The sequence below is a fragment of the Tupaia chinensis genome, unplaced genomic scaffold (genome assembly GCF_000334495.1).
Source record: "Tupaia chinensis unplaced genomic scaffold, TupChi_1.0 Scaffold000007_1, whole genome shotgun sequence".
In the NCBI taxonomy this organism is placed as follows: domain Eukaryota; kingdom Metazoa; phylum Chordata; class Mammalia; order Scandentia; family Tupaiidae; genus Tupaia; species Tupaia belangeri.
The window spans coordinates 729,231-754,070 of record NW_006159436.1 but is presented as its reverse complement, the minus strand read 5'-3'; the positions used below and the strand labels follow the sequence as shown (position 1 = coordinate 754,070).

Here is a 24,840-nt window from a genome sequence, read left to right as displayed (position 1 = left end):
TCTCTCCCAAAAAAAAAAAAAATTTATTTAAAAAATATTGAGTTGTGGGACCAGCAAATGGTATAATGGTTACATTGCTGGACTCTCACATAGTTGACCGCAGTTTGAGTCCTGGACCCGATGGCTTAAAACTCATGCCAGGTCCATGTGTGTGCATGCCCAAAATCCTGAGAAGAGAATGGAGGAGGAGGGATTGCAACATAGCTGTCTTCCCTGGGGGGTGATTTCTCACTTTCTGTCTCTGTCTCTCTGGCAAGCACATGTGCCCTGTAGCAAAAATCTCCCCCCCAAATGTATTTATATGTATATATATATTTAATATATTTACATAGAGAGAGTTGTGTTTCAGTTAGGGAATCTACCTAGTTACCTAAAGTTACGACCTAAGGCAATAGCTAAAGCAAAGCACAAAGCTCCAAGGAGGCCAAAACCCCCCAAACTCTATGGCCCATGTGAGGGCTATAATATACTTCTGCTTTTCAAATGATTATGCAAGGCTGAATACACTAATTGCCCTCTTGGCAAGCTTCTAAAGCAGTTGGGCAGCTCACACATGGCTAGCCAAGGCCTACAAAAAACGTAGAGCCCAGTAAATATTTGAGAAAAAACATATAAATGCACATGGTGTGCCCGGGAACAGGAAGTTCTTAAAACACATGCTGAGACATACTGCATGACGTTTTTAAATGCCAGAGCAGTTGTGGGAGGTCAGTGGAAACAGTATAAATTTCAACAGATAGTCAAGGACTTATAAGGACCTGTAAGGTGACTGTTGAGTCAATATTAATAAAATTATAGAATTTTATTCAATGTACCATGTTCGACTCTAGGGACACAACAGTGGTATTAAGAATGAATCATGGGCCAACAGGTGGCGCAGAGGTTCTGGTAGCTAGATCTCACATTGCCAACTTCATGGTTCATGTCCTGGACCCAGAGGCTTGAAAATGACACCAGGCACATGTGCATGCATGCCCAAAATCCCAAGAGGAGAATGGAGGAGAAAGGATTGTGGCATGGTTTTTTTTTCCCCACCCCCGCCCCAGTGGATGTCTCTTTATGTCTCTGTCCAGTGAGCACATGTGCCATATAGCAAAAACTATAGCATAATACATAAAACTATGTACTATGCATCATGACTTTTCCAACAACCCATAGAAAGAAAGAAAGAAAGAAAGAAGGAAAGAAAGAAAGAAAGAAAGAAAGAAAGAAAGAAAGAAAGAAAGAAAGAAAGAAAGAAAGAAAGAGAAAGAGAGAGAGAAAAGAAGGTCATATACATGTGTGTGTGATTTAAACAATTTTTTAAAACCTACTGCGTTGGTAGGTCACTGAAGGGGCTGATTTGAACTTAAGTAGATAACTACTCTTCACATTACTCGTTTGTGGTTCTAAATAAAGTCACCAGTGATGCTGTAACTCTCATAAATCTCTATCAAATCATAATAGCTGTGTCCTAGTTTATCCTGATGTTAATGACAGAAAATAACTAAGCCTGAGTAATTTATCCAAGTAGAGATTTCTTCAGTTCACAGGTTGGAGGTCCAAGGGCAGTATCTAGTGAGGGTTTTCAAGTAATGGGGTCCTGAGGGCGTGCATAGGTGCCCCTATCTCTGTTCTGGTCTCACTCCCTCTCCTAAGAAACCATTCATGGGCTCCTGCCCTAATGACCTTAATTGTAATATCCCACCAAAGGCCCCATCATTCAGCACTGTAGTCCGATTAAGTCTTTGCCCTCTTAATCCCTTCACAAATCTCCACACATGAATTTTGAGGAAACGTTCAGACAATAGCAAGCAGGAAAAACAGGTCCTATTAGTGTGCCTTTTCTTGCCTATTTGGTAAAAAGTAAGTTCCAGATTGTGTTGATCAAGGTTCTGTATTGTCATAGTTAACACCTCCTACTCAGAGGTCACTTCGCCATAAAGCCATCTAGTATCACTGGAGTCCAGTGTCTTTTCTACTTTCTGAGTTGGTAGAGAGCCCTGAGCTTCCTGCTAGATTGTCGTTTCCTCTAAGCTTCATTAGCTGCCTAGAGGCCTTAGTGGATTCCTTAAACAGAGTGACCTCCCTGGCCCTGGTGTTTCCACATGACTAGGCAAGCACAGCCTGTCGATCCGTGTGTCAAGGCTGTGTGGACCCTTAGCTCTGTCGCATCCAAGGTTATCCATGTTGGGAGAGGTGTAGAGTTCTTCAACCTCCCACTGTGGAAGAGGAAGCCCTGAAAGAGAAAGGCTTCTCACCCAACCCAGGTTGGCCCATACGAGAGGGCAATCACCCTTCTTGGACACCAACACACTCTCTATCATGTCCCCCTGGCCTGCCAGAAAATTACATTAATATCAACTAAAACTTCTGAAGCCCTCCCAATGAATGATCACTTCAAATCCCACAGAAGTCAGATCCCACGCTTTCTTAGGAAGTAACACTCCATGGAAAGGTCATTGGGGTTACAGTCCCCGCTTTGGGATGCACAATCTTCAGACCTCCTACGCACAAATTATTTTTTATTTTCTTTCATGTTTGGCCTAAGACCAAATTAATGACACAGGCTGTTTAAAAAGCCTCACTTCCTAGAAGTAGTGTCATCCATGTGTTTGGTCTCCTGTCCATGGTATTTGCAGCCTTCCCCAGCTCCCCCCACAGGTTTCGTGTTTGCTTGGATCAGATCACAGGAGTGAGGTCAGCCCTCATGGCCAGCTTCCAGGGAGTTCTGCTTCCATTGAGGGAATACTCAGCCTTCCTGGGAGCTCTGGTTTCCCTTTAACTTATCATCTTTCAGCTTTATCTGAGTGGCTCTCACTTCAGGTAACTCCAGCAGTGCATTTCCCTGCCAGCCTCTCCTTGCATGGCCTGAAGTGACCCCTTCTAGCCCCAACCTGTCTTCTCCTCCCTCCAGACTTCCTCCATGAGATGAGTCCCCACGTGACTCAGAGCCAAGGTGATGGATCTGTAGCTATCATGGGAAAGGGCTTGGCCAAGAGCACTGTGAAAGGGAGTCTTCCCAGCCGGGTTGACAGCCAGACAGCTGCTCATGCCTTCTTGAGACCTGAACCTGCCCCTCAATGCTCATAACCTCGGAGGAAGAAGCCCTGCAGAAGCTCTCCCCTCAGTCTCCGGAGCAGGACAGACCTATGAACAGTGTCCTTGAAATGCGCCGGCCACGTGCTGCACTAAGCCACATAACAGCAGGCGTATCTGCCTGTCTTCCAAGTCACTCCAGTCCAAACTCTTTGCCAGTACAGACCTGGCTTCTCAGGAGAAGGAAACGCTATTACTCCCAGTGACACAGTGGGATAAGGGATCCCAAACCCACTAATTGAAACACAGGCAATGCATTCCTACTAAAGTGAGGGGGGGGGGAATCATGAACACAGTCTTGGTTCAGTCCCTGTCATACTCCGGGACTGGCCGAGAACATAGCCCAAGATTTATAAAATCTACATTTCAATCTGGGCAATTCTATCTACATAGTATTTGTGAAAGTAAGACCAGTGGTCTTCAGACTCCACGAATCTTTTTCCTTTCTCTTTCCAGTTGTTCCCCATCTTGAATCTTAGTACTTTGAACAAATAATGATATTCTCTCTCTTCCTTTGGATACAGAATAAGGAGCTTTGACTAAGCTCCCTGTTGGCCTTCTTTTTCCCCATGAAGTTATGTCAACCTCCTGCTCCCTTTTTCACCCTCTTCCCCCTGAGAATGCTTGACAGTTGAGCACCGATCATCTCATATGGCCTAGTTAACTTTAGCCTAGTAGCTGAAAGGGGATTACATGACAAAGTCAGGATGATCAAATAATGGGATTAGCTCAGGGGGATAGTGTGGTGAGTTCTGAATGATAAAACAAGGGGGCTGACGCTCCGGGTCTCACCTGGGACAACCTAAGAGCTCCTCACGGATGGAAGCCCTGATCTCCAGTCACGTGTTCACCATTCATTAAAATGGAGCAGCTGATCCTGGCATGGCAGTAATTGACAGACATCCTTTCTTTAAAAGGGCATTTTATTCTCCATAAAACTGGACTCAGAGACTAACTGTGATTCTGATACTAAGTTTACTATATTCGGAGGAAATATTTGGAGTATTATTGTTTGTTTTATTTAGGTAATATTAAATGAGACTTTTCCAACACTTACTTTCTTCCTTTCTTACAACCAGGTATGGAGCACCAAGCAGGTGTTATGTGTCAGATCCTAACAAAGTGGGCAAAGCTCCCCCCACTCACTCTGCACATCCCACCATTGAACACTTGCAAGCCTATTGTGTTGAGAGGTCTTGTTAATTCCTATGGGTTATCAATTCCTGAAGTCACAGACCGTCTCTGAATCAGTAAGCATTCGCTATGACAGTGAGTCAGCAAAGGAACTGGGCCTAAAACAAGATGGCGGTGCACCTCTAATCTCCTGTAGGGCAAGTGCCAGGGAGGCCACTCAGGACTCTGCTCTAAGGACTCCTTAGGATCCAAGCTCCTTCTCATCACCACTACACTCCAGGTTAGCTGGGTAAGGTGGCAGTGAGGGCTCAACAGTTCATCTGGAAGTCAACTGGTCAGTGTTTACTCTAAACCTACTCTGCCTGTTCTCAGTTACCACCAAAACTACCCAACCCATCTCACTGAAAGAAAAAGAAAACCTCAAATTCTCTGTAGGTCTCAAGTAGTAAAGCACTGACCTCAAGCTGAACCATTAAGGATTTGCCTGTATGCTCTAAATACCCCTTTGACCAGCAATCAGAGGAAGCTGAAGGAGCACCAGGCCTGAGGAGAAGGCAGGTGACCTCCTCACTCAGCCTGATTATTGGTCTCCACCCTTAGGGTCATAGTTTCCAAAGAGGCCTGAATCTGCCGCAGCACCTCCCACCTCTAGCTCTGTGCTCAGCTCCACTGGACCACAGAGGACCACTATGGTTGGCATCATGCCTTAGGGAATAACCTCAAATGCAGCTAACTTAACTATGCTAAAAACTGAAATAAAACAGTGACTCACAATCCAGTCTCATCTCTTAAGAATCTGATAGTTTGACTCGGAGAGAAGACCAACACACACCTTCCAAGAAAACTGGGTTCCAGAATGTGCCATGACCAGGGCCAGGTGGTGGTGCAGCAGTAATGCAACTGAACCCATATGGGAAAGGTCCTGGATTTGCATCCTGGGACTTTCTGAGTGCACCAGCTGTGTGTGTGTGTGTGTGTGTGTGTGTGTGTGTGTATGTGTGCGCGTGTATGTATGCACATGCACATTCACGCTCGCTTATGATCTTGCCTGGAAAATGGGGTGGACTGTGGCATGGGGACCCTGTTGGGGGTGCCTTTCTCTCTCTCTCTCTCTCTAAAGAAACAAATAAACTTTAAAAAATGCTCCATGACCAAAAAAGAAAGAAACTTTTTGAAATTATCAACCTCAACCAATGTGAAATGCTAAATGCTATGCCTCCTAATGGAAAAGGGCATTTCTGCATACCTATCATGACTCCACTTAACCAATTTTCCCTAGACTTGCTTGGCCGTGAAACCTTTCTTCAAGTAGCATCTGTTTGTATGTGAGCTCCAAAGACTCTGTTCTTCTAGATGGATCTCAGACCTTCCCCCACCAAAGATGTATCACGGGGACAATGGAGTGACCACAGGTAGCTACTGCTATCTTTCTAGGCATTTAGAGTCCTCAGATGCCCTGATTTGCTAATTCCCTAATTATGAAGAGGCTGGAGCTACCTGGTTCTCTGTATACGAGGTTTCTTTGACTCCATGGAAAACACCAAACCAGCATGGGAAGCCTCGCCCTCCGCTACCCTGGCCTTAGGGCCTTGGGTTTGTGCCTTCTGTGGGATCTTGTCCTTGGAGCACACTCTGCCAGGGCACCCACTCCCTCCCACTGTCCTCGGCTCACTCTGTTATCCATGTACCCATGGCCCACACGTCTCTCTGCAACTCACTTCTGACTCTGTGTATTGTCTGGTTCCTAGGGTGACCAGCCCCAGTTTCTGCCCTCCGTAAGCTCTGCTTCTTTGTGGGTACCATGGAAACCTGAGCCGCTTTCTCATTGGTTGGGAAACTCTGACTCTTTAACTCATAGACAGTTTTACTGAGCCCTTGTAGCAGTTCAAAATATTTTCTGAAGGATATAATATAAAATATAATATAAAATATTTCTATTTTATTTTATTCTATTTATTATTTACTTTTTATGCATGCCCAGAATCCCAAGAGGTAATGGAAGAGAAGGGACTATGGTGTGGCCATCCCCCTGGAGGGTGATTTCTCCCTTTCTGTCTCTCTGTCGCTGTCTTTCCGTAAGTGCACACACCCTGTAGCAAAAATCTCTCAAAAAAAAAAAAAAAAAAGGATTTACTTTTTTCCCTCTGCAAGAGAGAGAGAGAGGAGACTGGCACCCCAAACAGGGTCTTCACGCTGCAACCCACCCCCAGCCTCAGCCAGCCAGGATCACAGGCACGCACACACATTGCATAGTGTGTAGAGAGGCTGTGGGATGTGAACCCAGGACCTTCCCGTGTGGGCCCATTTGGGCACCACTATGCCACTATCTGGCCTTAACGGTTGTAGTTTTTACTTTTTTAATAATGTAAAAATCACCAGCTTAAATTTTTTTTTTTTTTTTTGTAAAAAGTAGTTTGTTTTCCTGTCACTAGCAGCTTCCTAAAGGCAATTCCTGGCGTGGGCAACACCAAAGACACGTTCCAAGGGAATTGTGTCCCACCTGGCGCTGAAGTCCAAATCTCTATACCGGGTTAGCCTTCCTCATCTGCCGAAATCCCTGAGGCTGGTGGGTGGGGTGGGGAAGGGAGGAAATGAGTCCACTGGATGCTCAGAGACCTGCCTCACCACAGAGACCTGCTTTGCCCTGTTTCCTGCAAAGTGGAGGCTGATGTTGCCGAATTCCTGTTTGTGTGGCTGACCTCACGCCGCTGTGTCCTATCCATTCCAGAAATACTGAGCAGGCTCCTTCAGGCCTCTCTGCCCCTGCCACCCTGTTTATCCTCTCAAAAACCCCATCACACACCTTCTCCCACTCCTGGCTCACACAGCCTCAGGACGCAGCCCAGTCTGTGCAGCAGGGCCCTCCCCACCTCCCCTCTCCTGCCATGCCATGCTTTTTCCACTGCTCGTCCCACAGTGTAGCTTGCCTGTCTCTCACGCTAGTCTGTAAACCCTCGAGGTCTTTCTCCCTGCTGTAAGCGTGAATTGTTATCAGATGTTAACTCACCCTTGAGAAATCATTTCTGTCACCTCGCCTCCTACCTGCGACCTGTTATTCTAGTATTCTGGCAGGATTCAAGCTGCCACTACCCTCTCAAGGCAGCTTTTCAAGAAAAAGAGGTCCCTCTTAAACCAGCACTAAAACTATCAAGGATTGGCTATATGGATTCAGAAGTAAACACGATTTTGTGTTCATTTGAACGTGCATTGCAAAGACTTGAGAGGGAGAGAGATGAAACTATTGGCTATTAGATTTAAACTAGACGGTTTTACTTCATGAGCTAAAGCAATAGAAACAGACAGAGAGACAGCACCCCAACAGGATTTGGGTACCACAGCCTGCCCCTAGCCTCAGCCAGCTCGGATCCCTGGCACACACGTGCCTGGTGTGTTCAGGAAGATCTCTAGAAATTAACCTAGAACTTTCCCACGTGGGCAACCTTGCAGAGCCTTGTGTTTTACTATTGCAACACTGGCCCCGTTCCATAAAAAATCTCTGTTATCTGTATTGAGTAGATATGTTTTTGAATTATTTATTTAATTCTATTAATTATTATCATTTAATTTGCTCTAAGGCATGTGCACTCACCAGAGAGGGAGAAGATGAGGACGCAAGCTGCCAGGTCTGGGACTTGAACTGCAATCAGCCATGTTGGGAGTCCAGCCCCTTGACCACCACACCACCTGCTGGCCCAAGAACAAAGATAAAAAATGATAAGCTGTCAGGCTAGCCTGCAGCCTGGTGGTTATGGCAGCTGGATCCCACATGGCTCACTGCATGGTTCCAGTCATGGACCTGGCAGCTTGGAAAAACATGCTGAACGCTTGCGTATAGGCCCAAAGTTCTCGAAAAGAGGGAGAGATAGAGGAGAAGGGATTGCGGTGTGACCATCGCCTGTGGGAGAATTGTTTTCTTACTTTCTCTCTTTATCTCTGGCAAGTGCACACATCCTCTAATATAAAAAAAAAATCTTTTTTATTTTAATGATAAGTTGTCTTGGTCACATGTTTTAAGCTCCAAACCCAGGTGGGAGTTTGTTCTCTTGTATTGTCTGTGTGACAGACCAGCAGGTACCAACTCATGAGGCAGCAATTAGTAGTCATGTCTGGTCAGATCACATCTGTTCACTCTGAATGCAACATCTTTGTTGACCTGTGTGTCCACACTGCCTTCCCCCATGAACAAACACATAAATTTGAAAACAACACCAGGCCGGGTCAGAGTTCATCAGTTTATATGTGATGCACGAGGAGGTACATAAGACCTACAAAAATACAAGTGCTTTCACAAACGGATGCCGGTTACCCTTGTGCCCTGACCTTGAGAGTCTCATGTTTCTCTCTAATTATTACTACACTGCTTCCTCAACACACACACAGAGTTTCTTTTTTTATCTTTTTTAAGTTTCTTTCTTCCATGAGCAAGCAAGAAATAATCAGAGAAAGAGACAGAGAGTGACAGAGAAACAGCACCTCCAGTCGGGCCTCCATGCTGCAATCTACCCCAATCCCAGCCAACCTGGATCAAAGGCACATGCACGTCCATTGCGTGTCCCAAGGCCTCAGGGAGAATGCAGAAACTTCCCATGTGGTTAGCCTCACAGAGTGTTGTGTAACTACTGTCCCACCATCCGGTTCCCTAAATGTAGTTTACTTTTTATTGCAAAGCACCTTGGAACATCTTAAAGCAATGTTGTTTTTTAGTATTATGTATTATTACTAAGTTTTGCCATAGGGGCACATGTATTCCAGAGAGAGAGAGAGAAAGTGAGAAAGCAAGCTACTAGGTCCGGAACTCAAACTGTAGTCAGCCGTGAGGGAGTCCAGTGCCTTAACACCACCTACTAGCTCCAAAGCAATAGTTTCAGTGAACCGAAATACTTCCTGAGTTTTCAACAGGATAGAGAAGCCAGCATTACCCAAACTGATTTAATCACGGGCCCTTGCCTTTGCTTTTCCTGCAAAGCCCTTTCTTGGAATAATGCTTTGGTCTGTGCATACCTCACCGCGAGGTGACTGGTGTGTCAAACAAAAGGCACCGGAGGTCACCACAGGGACGGGGCTCAGAGGATGGAGTTTTGGTCACCTAACCTTGCTCCAGGCCTGTTTCTGTTTAAAGACACCTTGTCCGATACATAGTGTTGGTTATTGTCTTGAAATCATCGTCAGTGCGCCACCTAGCCCAGGTATTTCCTCCCTCAAGTACATCACAGCCCTCTCCCGCACAGGGACGTTAGACAGCACCACAGCACTGTGCCAGGGGGGCAGTAAACAATGAAATCACTGACACAAAGCACAAAATTATGAAAAAATGTGCAATTGAATAACCACAAGGAGAATGTGTGTTTGCAGCGGGAGCCAGACGGCAGAGCATCACCTCCTTCGACCTGGGCTAGGAACCTGGGCTCAGCCTCTAGTGTTGTTTTGCCGACCAGTACATATCTGTGAATGACGGTTAAAGGGCCCCCAAGTATTGATTGGAGAAAGAGAAGTCAATTTTAACGAGTAGGCAAATCCACAAGTAGGGAATCCACGGATCATGAGACTCATTTGTACTGTCTCATCAAAATTAAACGTCATGGCCAATATAAAGAGAGTCTGGGTAGGGACCAGCAGTTAGCGTAATGGCTATGTCGCTAGACTCCCATGTAGTCAACCACGGTTCGAGTCCCAGACCCAGTGGCTTAAATTTACGCCGGGTGTGAGTGCGTGCGTGCCCAAGATCCCGAGAGGAGAATGGAGAAGAAGAGATTGCGGCATGGCCATCCCCTCTGGAGGGTGATTTCTCACTTTCTGTCTCTCTGTCTCTCTCTGTCCGTCTGGCGAGCGCACACGCCCTATAATAACAACAAAAAAAAAAAAAACCCTCCAAAAAAAGAAAAAAAAGAGAGAGAGAGTCTGGGTATTCCAGCGAGGGAACCGCATTCCCCACCCACTGAGCAGCCACGTTATGTAGTGAGCTAATCTTGCAGCCATCCGTATCAGTGTGCATTATAGGCTAGCCTCAGCGCGTTGGTAGGAGGAAAGCAGGGCTGGGGACAAGTGGCCCCAGAGTGGCTGCAGTGGAAACCTTGCGTCTTTGGGTACGTGTATGCACCCATGGGCTGAGCTCACCCTGGAAGCAGTATCTTGTCATTAGTTAGGGAACCCACAATTTAGAACCACTTGCTAAAAAATAAATAGATAAACAAAGCAGTTGTTTTGTCGTTGTTAGGGTGGCAGGGCTTGGTGAAGAGGAACTGTCCCTAAGCAGTGTATATCCAGGGTGGAGAGCTGGCTGTAGGGAACCCGTGGTCAAGAGCCAGTATCCAGGAAGTAGAGGATCGTCTTAAAATGGGTTGCTCTGCACCTCGCAGAGCAAATTGCTGTCATGAGAGAAGAATTTTCCCTCCAACAACTCTGTCCTTACGGTTCACCGGCAGCCCGAGCAAATTCTGCTGTGGAAAAGCCCTGTGGGCGTTACCAGGTGCGTGGAGGCCCCAGGGCCTGGCATGGGCCTGGGTGCTGTCACATCAGCTCAGCTCGTAACTGAGTTCCCAAGGCAGGGCGGCCTACGGTTAGCTGCTGTAAGCAAAAACACACCCTGGGTGGGGTCAGGAAGAAACGGGGAAGGGGATGTTGTGTCTGAAGCTTGAAGCCAAAGGCCAGATTTAGCAATAGTCTTACACATTGTTAACACAACACAGCCCTGCTGCGGGCTCTTCTTTCTGAGGGCTGGGGGGCTGGCGGGGGGAGCTATTAGAGCTCTTCTCTCCCTAGCAGTCTTGAGAGGTGATATTTTGAGTCATGAGAAGTGATGTTTTGAGTGTAATACTGCATCACTTGGAGACTGAAGCAGAGTGCGCGAGGGAAAATGCCTCCAGTTTGCAGATTAATCACAGCTAACAGTTACGGAAGACTGACTGGGATCACACGCCGTCCTCCACACGTCATGCTTATTAGCTCATTTGATCCTTCCCCAAGGGCTCAACGACCCTGCAAGGTAGGCACGCTGATACCAGGAGGTCGAGCCACAGCGTGGTCAGGTTGTACGCAAGTTCACAGCGGTGCAGCTCGCGGGTGTATGTGCTCCTAGCTGCTCCGTGGCTCCAGGTTCCACGCGTTGTCATGCGGCAGCCTCCACTTAACACCTCTGGTTCTCAGGGTTGCAGATTCAGATCGCAGAAGAGCACCTCAGCATTGTGCGTGCCTAGACCCCAGGGAGCTACTCTGCACCTGGCAGCCTCTGTCCCCAAGGAATTGACAGCACTCTGTGGACCTGAAGGACCTAAAGGAGAACTGGATTGGCACAGGGGCAGGTAGATCGGGGGAGTCAGAGCAAAATGGGGAAAGGTTTCTTGAAATAAGTGGCACTGAGCTAGGACTAGAACGCATTTCTCTTGAGCATTCTAAACCTTCACTTGACCTCCATACTTAGGGTGAGCCAGGACTCCAGCATCCAGGCATAGGTGGGGCTCTTCCAATCTACCGGCTCATCTCTAGCCAGCACCCTGCATGGTGGAGCTCCCAGAGTGTGAGGGAAGAATCGATTGTTGGGTGAGGGGGCGAGCTGCAGATGTTCGGCTGCAAACTCAGGCAACACGGTGCACTCGGACATGTGCACAGACTGCTGGCCTTGAGCACACAGAATGCTTAGTGCCAGCGCTAACCCTGCCATTCTGGTTAGCCACCTTCCCATAAATAAAAGGGGGAGCATTCATCCTGGGATGATTGGCTGTGAGGACACACTCAGAAGGTTTGCATTTACATTCTTTGTGGCTCTCCTGCCGAAAGGTTTTGTCTCTGGCTCCGTGGCTTTTCATTTTAAAGCCCCAGGATGCCAGCCACAGAGGCTCCTGTGACAAGCTGTTATGACCAGGTAGGTGCCTGGGCAGGCCCAGCCTCTGGACACAACGCGCAGTTTGCTGGTTGGCTGGCTGTCCTGGACCGGACCCCTCCATGCCAGGGTCCCCTTGAATGTGCTCCGTGTGCACAACACGACAGCATCTTTTCGAAGAAGAGGCCATAGAAGTGTCTCTTCACTGGACTCTCACACTGCAGCTAAGTGGATTTTGTATTCAGTCAGTTTCCCCTCTTCCCTCCGTATCACCCATCTCTGCTGCTCTCCACACCCCAATAGAGAAACAGTGTTCGCTTCCCAGAGAAATTGGAACATGGTTGTAATGAAGTCGTAACGTAGACCTCACGACTCTTTTAGGTAGCTCATTTACTGGCAGTCAGTGCCCGCGTTCCAGTGTGATTTATTCTTCTTCGTCTCTGCTATCCTGCTGCAGGGGGAAAGAGAGTATTAATAACCTGTCATGCAAGGAAATTGGCACGGCTATAAAAATAATCCTTCATGATGTGATTTTTTTTCTTCACTGGCCTCCCGCTGCTAAAATAAATGAGTAATGTTTTAAAGTATCCATTCTTTAACATCATAATATTATCCTTAATTTGATGTTCTTCCTTCTTTTTTGTCTTCACGTGAGGAACGTAAAGCCAGCTAAAATTAAACATGGTAATTCTTTACATAGCCCTTCTCCAGCAGGTGCCAAGAAATGTCCCTATCCTGTCAGGGGTGGATCGACCCTTCCTATGGCCCATGGAAGAAGCAAGGGTGGGTGTATCGATGCAGGAGGGCTGTTCACTGTGGTTCCCTGACCTTGGGGGTAGCCTACTTACCCAAGATCTCGCTCGCCTGCCTACTGCCCCGCTCACACAGTATTTAGTGTCACACTCTGTTATTACAATTTTCACGTATGGGGAAGGAGGTTCTGGCTTCCTGCTGTGGTGTTTGGAATACTTTCCTCTGCAAGAAATAGAAAACCCAGATCAAACTGGCTTTAGCAGTAAAGAGAATTTATTGGCTTAGGTTGCTAAAGAAGAATCCAAAGACTGATGGCTTCAGCCTCAGTTGATCCAACCACTCCACGGCGTTACCACAGACCTTACTCCTTTCCTCCTACTGGAAAATCTGCCTCCAATGATTGTCTTCAAACCAAGAGTGGCTCCCTTCATGGTCCCAAGATAGCTGGAAGCAGCTTTTGGGGTTGTGTAGTTGAGTGTTCTTATCCAGAAGGATAAAGTCTGAGAGAGCCTTTGTGCATTCTCTCAAAGGCCTTACATGCCTATGAGCCTGCTGTTAGTGCTAGGGGAATACAGGGCACCAATTGGCCTTGCCTGGGTCACTTGACCCATGCCTGTAGTTGGGGGTGGAGTCAGCTTCCCCAAGACCATGAAGACCCCTAGATCTAGACTTTGTTGGGAAAGGAAAAGAGGGGACATCATGCTAGAGAAATTGCCAAGCAAAATCTAATGACTTTTCAGTCTCTCAGTTATAGAGCTTTTGTCATTCTGGGTGTTCAACTGATGAACATTGAAATATGTCATTGAAGGCAAGGCCTAGGCATTTCTATGCCAATTTCCTGACCTCGATCCCTTCGTTTCCCAGTTTTATGACTGGACATACAGGAAAAGAGCTTGTCGGAAGTGAGATGAGATCAAAGAGCAACTTCCTGCAGTCTCGGGACCTGAAATGGAAGAGAGCACAGACATGTAGATGTTATATCCCAGCCAACAAAACCAGCCTTAAGAAATTGTATTCTTTGCACCATTATTCATTAAAAAAAAAAGTCTTCATAAAACTGAAATAGCTTACCTAACATAATAGCCCACAGTGTGAACTGTTCCATTCCCCATCCTCACTCAGAGGCTGCTATGAGTGCACAGTAACGACCGTTCCATCTCTTCCTTTCAGCGGCCAGTTTGCGGTTGTGAAGAAATGCCGTGAGAAGAGCACCGGTCTCCAGTATGCCGCCAAGTTCATCAAGAAAAGGAGGACTAAATCCAGCCGGCGGGGTGTGAGCCGCGAGGACATCGAGCGGGAGGTCAGCATCCTGAAGGAGATCCAGCACCCCAACGTCATCACCCTGCATGAGGTGTACGAGAACAAGACTGACGTCATTCTCATCTTAGAACTGTGAGTGCTGCTGGGGGCGTCTGGGTTGGGCTGGAGGAGGAGACTTTCGGGGTGGCCTACTCACTCCAAGAATCTCACTCACCCGCTTGCTGCATTTGGTGTCACACAATGTTTGTATGGGAAGGAGGTTCTGGTACCTGGGACCCTGCTGTGGTGTTTGGAATGCTTTCCTCTGCCAGAAATAGAAAACCCACATCAGGGGACCAGCAGTTAGCATAATGACTATGTCACTGGACTCCCATGTAGCCGACCGCAGTTTGAGTCCCAGACCCGGTGACTTAAACTCACACCAGGTGTGTGTGCGTGCTTGCCCAAGATCCCAAGAGGAGAATGGAGGAGAAGGGATTGGAACATGGCCATCCCCCCTTGGGGGTGATTTCTTGCTTTCTGTCTCTCTCTGTCTTTCTGGCAAGTGCACGCGCCCTATAGCAAAAAAAAAAAAAAAAAAAAAAAATCAGACTGGCTGGTGGTAAGCTGGTAGGACAGGGAGTGTAATTGAGGTCAGCCCACAGCTTCCTTCCAGCTGGACAAGACAGTGGTGAGGCCTGGAGCCTCATCAGGATTGGTTGTGCTGTGTTTGAGAACCTTGGTGTGCCTGGCCTGGGACCTAGCTGCTGTTGGTGAGAAAAAATTCTGAAGAGCAGCTCCGTTAGTATCGTTCCACCTGATTCGCAGAGGCCTCCATAAGTCTGGGGCTTCTTCACTGAGGTTTATCTTTGTTTTAGTCCATTCTGTTGCCACAATGATCTAAGTCTGTGTAATGTATAAAAATAAAAGATCTGGGGCCGGCAGGTGACATGGTGATTGGGGCACTGGACTCCCACATGGTCAACCACAGTTTGAGTCCCAGACCTGATGGCTTGCTGTCTCAGTTTCCCTTTGTCTCTCTGTCTCTCTGGTTACATTGAAAAATAATATTCATTCATTCATAAAAAATATAAAGATCTACTCAGCTCACAGTATGGAGGTCCGCTGGTCCAGGGGCCACATCGAGGGAAGGTCTTATTGCTAACGGATCACTTGGTGGAGGGCAGGAGCTTGAGCAGAGCAGAGCCGTGCCTAGTCTGCATGTGTCTTATTCTCTCTCCTTACAAATCCCCTCCAGGCTTCATTCATGGGGCCCCCACCCTGATGACCTTATCTAATTCTAATTTCCTCCCAAAGGTCCTACTTTTCAACACCATACTCAGATTAAACTTTCACCTTCTTAATCTCACCATAGCCAAATCTGAACTCATGAATTTTGGTGAGACACATTCAAACCATAGCTAGTCTTTCTTTGTTAGTTCATCTCATTTCCAACTTTTCCATTAAGCTTCCAACGTAAATCCTCTCTCCTCGATTCCTGTCTTCCAGATTTTTCTCCTTCTCTTCCTGTTTCTCTCTTTTCCTCCCCTCATCCCTTCCTTCTTCCTCTACCTTAGACACATACTTGCCCCATCTTTAAGCTTCTGCCAACACTAATTATACTGGGTCGTCAGAAAAGCCATGACTTTCGAAAACAGAAAAATACATCATGACTTTACCAATGATCCAATATAATGGATAAAACTGCACCAGGATCACTCAGCGTGATTGTAGAACTTGTTTTTAAGACATGTTGCTGCTTTTCTCAGGAAAGCCCTGCCCGTCGGATGTTATTATGGGACAGTAACCGCTGCACATTGTTCTCTGGCCTTCCTTGTCTTATCTCCCACTCCTCCCTGTCCCCAGCTTCCTGCCTGAGTACACAGGACAGGAGAGGAAGCCACCACGGGTGCAGCGGGGCCTGTGTCTAGGCCTTTTAGATGGAGGGTACTTTAGTGCCCTGAAAAAGGAGGGAATCGATGGAGCTAAAGAAGGTTCTGGAACAAGGCACTTCTAGGTGGTTCTCAGTGATGACAGGCCCTCCATATCCTAGGAAGCTCTTAAGTTCAGACTTGCCCCTCAGCCAGTCCAACAGCTCCCCTTCTTAGACCATCTCAGGGGTACAAGTTGGTGTTTAAGAGCAGAGAAGAAAGCGAAAGGTGCACAGAGCAGCCAGCCCAGCCCTGGGTGCCTCACTTGCAGGAAACTGGGCTTTGCAATCCAGGTGCCCAAGATGCCCATGGTTTCTGGTCTCATTGCTGAGATTTGGGCACTTTCCTTTATGAGTCTCAGCCACAAATTTCTTAACTATAAAATGGATTGATAATACCCACCTCAGGAGACCAGCAGATGGCATAATAGTTATGTTGCTAGACTCTTATGTTGTCGACCACGGTTCATGTCCCAGACCCAGCAGCTTAAAACTCACACCAGGTGCGTGTGTGTGTGTGCCCAAAATCCTGAGAAGAGAATGGAGGAGAAGGGATTACAGCATGACCGTCCCCCCTGGGAGTGATTTCTCTCTTTCTGTCTCTCTGTGTTTCTCCATCTTTTCACCAAATGCGTCATCCTATAGTGAAAACCTTTCAAAAAAAAAAAAAAATACCCACCTTGGGATAGCCAGATGGTGTGGTGGTTAAGGCAGCTGGATCCCACATAGCCAACTGTGCAATTCAAGTCCCAGACCAGTGGCTTGGAAAACATGCTGGACACGTGTGTGTATGTACCCAAAATTCTGAGAATAGAACAGATTGCAATGTGGCCTTCCTCCTAGGGGTAATTTCTCACCTCCTCTTTCTTCCCCCGCCCCTGCTGTCCCTCTCTGGCAAGCCCACATGCCCTATGGCAAAACCAGGAAAAAATTTAAAAATTATAAACCACCTCAAAAAGGTTTGGGGGAGATAAATGAGAAAATAATTTCAAAACACCTAGCATAGTGCTGGCTCATGGATGTGTTTATTACATTTTTCTTCCTTCCTGTCTGTAAGCCAGGAGTTCTCAACCCCAGCACTCCTGACGCGTGAGGCTGAATCATTCGTCGCTCAGGCAGCTGTCCTGTGTGTGGTTGGATGTTTAGTGGCATCTGTGGCTTCTACCCGTTGGGTGCCAGAGCTCCCGCCCCTTCTAGTTGTGACAACCGAAAATGTGTCAAGGCTTTACCACATGTCCTCTGAAGGCAAACCTTCTCCCCTGAACACCCAGGCTTTAAAGGAAGAGAGAGTTTTAACAGGGTAGGGAATTAACGTCTTGCTTAGAGAACAGCAGAGGAAAATGGACGGTCACAATGCTGTCCTCACTGGAGCTTCGTGTGGCTCTGGAAGTCGGAGGCTACTGTGAAGATAAGGACCAGGGAACCAGACAGAATTGAGATAAAAATGCAGCGCAAATCCTCTTCTGTCTTTCAGGTTAAATTTCCTCGCTGTAGGCTTTGACCACCCCCCCCCCAAAAAAAAAAACCCTGAATACAAAGTGCTAGAAAAAGAAACATTATAAATCACAATTCGTTTGCCTTTTCCAAGAATTACAAGGTCATATCTACCGAGATGTACAAATGATGCCCTTCTCGTGCCCACCTGCATGTGTATGTCTGGGATTCAATTTTGGTTAACTGATCCTGTCTTGTAGATAGTTTCTTTTTCCTTTTTTTTTAAACCCCTGTTTTTCTTATTTCCTCCAGTGGTGCAAAAGATTTTTTTCAGGGGCGAACTCATCTGTGTCTTCCCAAAACAAAAGCCTCCACTTCTGTGAGAGATAGCAGCCTGAAATCATTGGCGGGTTGGGGCTCATATGGACCTCACTTATATATTTTTTCCATTAGGTGTATGGATTTCATGTATAAACGGGTGACATCGAATTATTTTTTATAGCTCAGTTTTGAAAAAGAAGTATTTTTCATATAGTGAATGTGATGTTGGAGGAGAGTTTTATAATTCTACACAAGGTAACACATGTAGATCATGTAACTACCACCAAACCAAGATACCAAACAGTTTCATACCCTCAAATATTCCAGTATTCTTTGTACTATTTCTTTATAGTTACACCTTCTACCCCAGAGCCCTGGCAACCACTGAGCTGCTCTTTGTCACTTATTTTGTCTTTTTGAAAATGTCCTGTAAGTAGACTCATACACCTAAGCTTGGGGGACTGGCTTCTTTCACTCAGTGTGATGTCCTGCAGGAGTGACTTGCTCCTTTTTATTCCATCCTGTGGATGTTTGTTTGTCATTTAACCATTGAAGGACACTTAGATTCTTTCGAGTATTTGAGCATCATGAGCTGCTATTCACATACAGATTTGTGTGTGAATGTAATTTTTCATTTTTCTTGATAAATCCCTAGGAATGGTATTACGGGGTCATGCGTTAAGTCCATATTTCTGCTTTTGTTTTTAATTTTCTTTGGGCATATGCACTTGCTGGAGAGAGATAGGAAGAGAAAGGAGGGTAGGGATGAGAAAGCCTCCCCCCAACCCCATCAGCGAAGATGGCCATGCTGCAATCTCTTCTCTGTTTCTACCTCCTTTTGGGATTTTGGGCACACATGCATGTGTGTCTGATGTGTTTTTCAAGCCTCCAGGTCCAGGACTCAAACTGTGCAGTTGTCCATTTGGGATCCAGCCTCCTTAACCACCACACCATCAACTGGACCAAGTGCATGTTTCGCTTGATAAGAAGCTACCAAACTTTTCTAAAGGGGTTGTATTATTGTACAGTTTCTAGTAAATGATGAGCGTTCCAGTTGCTCCACCAATACTTGACACCATCAGTATTTTTTTAATTGTGGGCATCTGATAGGTGCAGTGTTACATTGTGAACTGTGTGATAACCTTAATCAAATGTGAGTGAACTTGCCAGGAGCAGTTGTTAGGTCAAAGTGGCCAGGAGCATTCTCATGGGATGGCCCCTTTCTTGCAGGATTAGGCTTATCTCTGGTTATAGCTCTTCACAAATTTCATGGCTCCCTGTCAGCTAAATGCCCTTGCCTCTTCACCCACCAGGCAAGTGGGGGTCACAGTTACTTTTATGTGTCCATTCGACTAGGCCATGGGCTGTCCACATATTTGGCCAAATGTTATTCTGGGTGTTCCTGGGAGGGTAATTCTGAATGAGATGAACATTTACACTGGGAGACTGAGTAAAACCAATTGCCCTCCCTAGTACAGCTGAGCTTCGCACAATCAGTTGCTGGCTTGAATAGAAAAAAAAAAGATGGATAGTCCCCTGAGCAAGAGAGAAATTCTCCTACTCGATGACTTCCAACTGCGACGTTGGCTTTCCCTGCCTTTGGACTCAGACTGAAACATCAGGTCTTCCTAAGTCTTGAGACTCCTGGCTTTTGGAAATCAGTCTTCTAAGGTCCCCAGCTTGCTGACCCAGCCTGAGATCTTGGACTTGTTAGCCCCCATAATCACATGAGCCAATTCATACATACACATAAAATGTATAGGGTATATATACATAGGAGGGCTGTGTGCTATATATATGTGTAGTTATGTGTGTGTGTGTGTGTGTGTGTGTGTGTGTGTGTGTGGTTTTTCTGGAGCACTCAGACTAATACAGTGTTAGTAAGAACCAAGAAGAGAAAGTGCATCCTTACTTTATATCAGAAGGCTGTCCTGTTTGTATATACTTACATTGCCATGAAGAGGGCTTTTTTGTTTTGTTTTACATTCTTAATAGACTTTTCAAAGTCTTCTCTCTTTCTAGAAGAAGCAGTCATCTTTGCCTCTGAGAAAATTACAGTAATAGATTCCATCTTCTCTTTTCTTTAAGAATGCTGAGGTTGGGCCAGTAGGTGACATGGTTATTAAGATGCTGGACTCCTACATGGCTGACCATGGTTCAAGTCCTGGACCTAGCAGCTTGCTCTGTCTCTCTCTCTCCCTCTCTGGTGAGCTCGGGTACCCTATGGCAAATTTAAAATAATAATAATAAATTAAATGAAACAATTTTTTTAAATTTGAGGCAATGTTGGCTAAGGAAATAATAAATATGAAGAACTTGTCAGAAAAATAACCCTGTGATGGAATCGTGGTCACTCGTCTGAACCCTTGGATTTAGTAATCTTTATGTAGACATATGTTTTGGATTTCATTCGGGATGGATTCCACGGCAAGTCATACATCCTCAAGGCTCCGTGATGGAGCTTGATCCCTTAGTGAAGGCTCGTGCCTGTCCCCATGTAGCATGTGTGGGTTCTCTTCAGACTCCAGGCCCACCTTTTCCACCAAGATAAAGACCCCAGCTACCGCTCCACTCCATAGTGCAAGATAATCCCATCTTTATGGCCCTTGTACACTAACTACATGTTTTGTGTTATAGACACAGTTGTCAGATCTGATCCAGGATCTGTCCTTTATAATTTCTGCAAGCCTGAAAGTAGCTTTAAAGCAATGACTCCTCCCCTCCCCACTTTCTTGGGAAAATGATCTTTACCCAGCCGATCCGCTATTGCAGCTCGACATATGTATGAAGGAGGCACATGTGAGGTCTTGAATCATAATTTCATGTCCTCCACATCCCATTGTTCCCTAACGAAGTCATGCCATTACCAGAATCTCTTCTCGATGCGTTGTGGCTCACCCACGTGTTGCTGCATGGCTAAGCCACTGTGGCATTTTGATCTTCAGTGCTTGAGTCGTTATATAACTTGTCTTGGTACCTGGTGAAGAGGGGAGCCAAACTCACAGCATTTAACATCTGTGCTGTTTTGTTTTCATTTAAGATTTTTGACATAGGGTGTGTGTGTGTGCTTGCTGGAGAAAAACAGCCAGAGCGAGATAAAGAGTGAAAAATCACCTCCCAGAGGGGATGGCCACACCACAGTCTCTTCTCTAGTCTCCTCTTGGGATTTTGGGCATGCACACACAGGCACCCAGTGTGTTTTTCAAGGTGCCAGGTCCAGGACTTGAACCATTAAATCATCCATTTGGGATCCAGCACCTTAACTACCACACCACCACTTGGCCTTGTCCTATTTCTTAAGCATGCATCATGTTCATCAGAGGCACTGGTTTCTGGCATTCAGTTCCTAAACTCGCTGCTTAGAAACAGCTAGGTATTTCAGTCTGTGGACAGTGATGCATTTTTCTGTCTAGTTTTCTCCCCAGCCAAATTCAAACCGAAATGCCCTTGGGGGGCAGGCAGGCAATGTCAATGAGCATGATTGGTCTCTGTGAGGCCTCAACGTCAGGGAGGCGCCAGGGAGTGAAGGAGACTAGCTAACTGGGAGCCCTTCCCCATCAAGACAGCTCCTACTCAGCTGACTGTTGCCATGTGGAATTTTGGATCCGGTATTGTCAGATCGTCTCACTTTTTTAAGCAAAGTCAATAGTCTAGAATTTGTTTGTTTTGGCTCCACATCAGGTACACACCCACATACACACAGAGGCAGAGAAAGCACCCCCAGATAGGGCATGGTCACGCTGCCATCCTTTTTCTCCCATTTCTCCATTCTGCCAGGATTTGGGGCAAGCACACACATGTGCCCGGCATGTTTTTAAAGCTTCCAAGGTTGGGACTCAAACCACAGTTGGACATGTGGAATCCAGCCCTTTATGTGCAGGGCTTACCCGCTAGGCTATAGGGCTAGCCCTGAAAATCCTGAAGTCAAGGTCTGTGGATGGGGAGCCTACTCCCACATTAATCTAAAATTCTGGAAGCTACTTACAAATAAAACATCTAATCATGGTAATATCATCAAGCGACTGCAAAAAGGTGTTCTCCATAAATCTTCCTCTCACTGCATGGGACCCGAGGATTGAAGGATTGGAGAGGTGGGAGGATCCAGTCCAACATAAACAAGGAATGTGCCTCACCCCATCAAGGCCTGCCAGTCATCTCAGTAGCTTTGAATCACCTCAAGGGATATCATGTTATGATTTATACAGTGAAAATGCTCAAATTGGCAAGTCAGTATTGGCATAGTGATTGGCCCAAAGAAATCAAGCTATTTTGGCTTTCCAACCCTGTATTTCTCCTCTTATTTGTTGTGCTTCAATTTTAAGGCAAAGCTTTACAACGGAGTAACCCCTTTCAGCTTTCTCTCCTCTCTTTTGTGGCAGGAAATTCCATTTAATTAATGCATTCTGCTGTGGTCTTAGCTAAGCATAGGGCATGGAATGCATATTACGTTACTTTCATTTAAAAAGGGAAATTTTATTTACCTTTTTATCATGGTAAGAATTTAAAAACAAAACATAGGGACCAGCAGATGACATGGGGGTTAAGGTACTGGACTCCCACAAGGCCAACTGCAGTTTGAGTCCCAGACCTGGCAGCTTGAAAATCCTACCAGGTGCGTGTGCATGCATGTCCAATATCCCAGGAGGAGAAGGGAGCATGGCCATCCCCGCCACGGGTGCTTTCTCGCTTTCCCTCTCTCTGTCTCTCTTCAGCCAGTGTATGTACCCTGTGGCAAAAACCTTAGGGAAAAAAATCATAAAATCTACCATCGTAACTATTTCAGCATTGTTAACTATATATGCACATTACACGACGAATTTCTAGAACTTTTCCTCTTACAGGACCGAAACATTATGCCTGTTGAACAACAGCAATTGTTTTTAGCTCTCTTTTTTATTTTGGCTAAGTTAATAATTTCGTTTGTTCATCCCAAACAACCACCATAGTCAGACATTTTTGCAATATTAGATCACCTTAGGTGGGGTCCTTGTTCAATTGGTTCCTTCTTTCATTCTTAGCCACACCAAGATGTAAAGCAATTAGAATACGAATGTGGAGGGCAGGAGCTGGTGTGGTGGTTGAGGCGCTGGACTCCCACATGGCTGGCCACAGTTCAAGTTCTAGACCTGGTGTGGCTTGCTTTCTCTCTTTTTTCTGCCCCCCCCCCGTCCTGCCCCAGCAAGCACATGCACCCTATAGCAAACTTAAAAATAATAATAATAATTAATAAATAAGTAAAATTAAGTAATTCTTTTTGTTTTTTTTTTCTTTTTTTGAGAGGTTTTTGCTGTAGGGCATGTGCGCTATTCAGAAAGACACAGAGACAGAGAGACATAAAATGAGAAATCACCTCCCGATCCCTTCTCCATTCTCCTCTTGGGATCTTGGGCACGCACGCACATGCGCCCAGCATGAGTTTAAGCCACCAGATCTGCGACTTGAACCGCGCAGTCAACAACATGGGAGTCCAGCGACGTAGCCATTACGCCATCTGCTGGTCACTGAGTAAGTAATTCTTTTTTTAAAATAAGTAGTATGAATCTGAATTTTTTTCGTCATATATGAGCTCAGTGCACACACGTGAATGAGTATATACTGTCCTGCTCAGCACATTGAGGATGGCAGAGCCTTTCAAAAGACAAATACAGATTGAAGTGATGGTTTCAAACTCCCTTTCCCTGGCAGTTGTCAGACCCTGAATGCCGGAGTGGGGACTGAAGCGAAGCTGCTCACTGAGGTGTACCTGATGTCTTGGCCTTTCCGTCCCCGGTTCCCTGCACTTGCACTGCTGCTCGTGACTCACAAAAGCACACTCCGACTTCTTCAGTGTATTCTTTTCCTCTGCCTTTGTTCTCTCTTCTCTGAACGACAGCCAGCTCTTTTGACTTCCTGAACTTTTGTTTTTATTCACAAAGGTAATTTCAAGAGCTCTTCTGGGTTATGCTTTGGCATCGCCCTCCTCGGATGTCTACTTTTAAGCAATCACAGAGAAGTAGCGTGCACACGGGCAGTGGCCTCAACCTTTCACAGCAGAATCAAATCAAGTAAAGTAGGTTACAGTCCATTCGGGGTGCTCTCGCGAGATAAAGCCCTGTACATATGTCTCTCCCCATACCCTGCTGCTTAGTGGTTCAGTTGAAAAGTATTTCCTAGTGTTATTAAGTGTTTTTGCTCACTTAAGAAGATATTTTGATGGTGTGGTGGTTGAGGCGCTGGACTTCCACATGGCCTGTTGCAGTTCAAGTCTAGACCTGACAGCTTGAAAATCATGCCAAGCGCAACAGTGCCCAAAACCCGAGAAGGAGAATGGAGGAGAAGGGATTGCAGCATGGCCATCCCCCTGGAAGGTGATTTCTCACTTTCCCTCTCACTGTCTCTGCCTCTCTCCAGCAAGTGCATGAGTCTTACGGCAAAAAACCTTAAAAATAAATAAATAAACAAACCAACAAACCACTTGTGGCACCTATGAGCTCATAGGTCTATGGTTTTTCGGATATTCTCATCATTTTCATATCTTGCATGAGGGGTTGGACGGTGGTACAACAGTATCACAGCGCTCGGTCGGGCTGACCTATGTGGGATGGTTTGGGTTCTGAGTTCATCTTCCTGAATAGGCCAGGCACACACGTGCCCGTGGTCTGGGGCTGGCTGAAGCTGGAGTTGCATTATGTGATGAAGACCAGTTGAGGTGCTAAATTTCTTTCCCCATCTCTGTCTCCATCTTTCTTGCCTGTAGAAGAAAGAAACATTTATATATAGCTAATACATAAACTATAGATAGTGAGTATTTGAAATCTCTGCTCTTCTCCAAGAAAGACCTATGATCACTAAGGTGTGGGAAACTGAGGCAGCATTGCTGCCCACCAGCCAATCTGCATTAGGGACTTCTGTAGCTCCAGGAACGTGGCTATATTAGACCCTACCCAGTGACGCCAAGCTCCACTGTAGGACAGTCTGGGTGGGGCAAATCCTGTGAACTGTCATACTTCCTCTTAGAAACTCACAGCCCCATCACGAATCGTGTTCTTCCCGTCCTGGCCCACCGCTCCCCGCAGCAGCACATGGAGAGGTTGCAGCGGAAGGAGCTGTGCGGAGTCGCAGCTTTAACTGACCCCTCAAGCCTCCTGGTTCTCCT

The 24,840-nt window shown here is 46.2% G+C and overlaps 1 protein-coding gene across 1 annotated transcript in view; it reads left to right on the top strand.

The window, feature by feature from the left end:
• The window catches only part of DAPK1 (death associated protein kinase 1), a 235,950-nt gene that overhangs the window by 116,312 nt on the left and 94,798 nt on the right, over nucleotides 1–24,840 (top strand). The window contains exon 3 of the mRNA XM_006139841.3: nucleotides 13,952–14,173. Coding sequence (XP_006139903.1) covers nucleotides 13,952–14,173 — 222 coding nt within the window. The remainder of the gene's footprint in view (nucleotides 1–13,951; nucleotides 14,174–24,840) is intronic.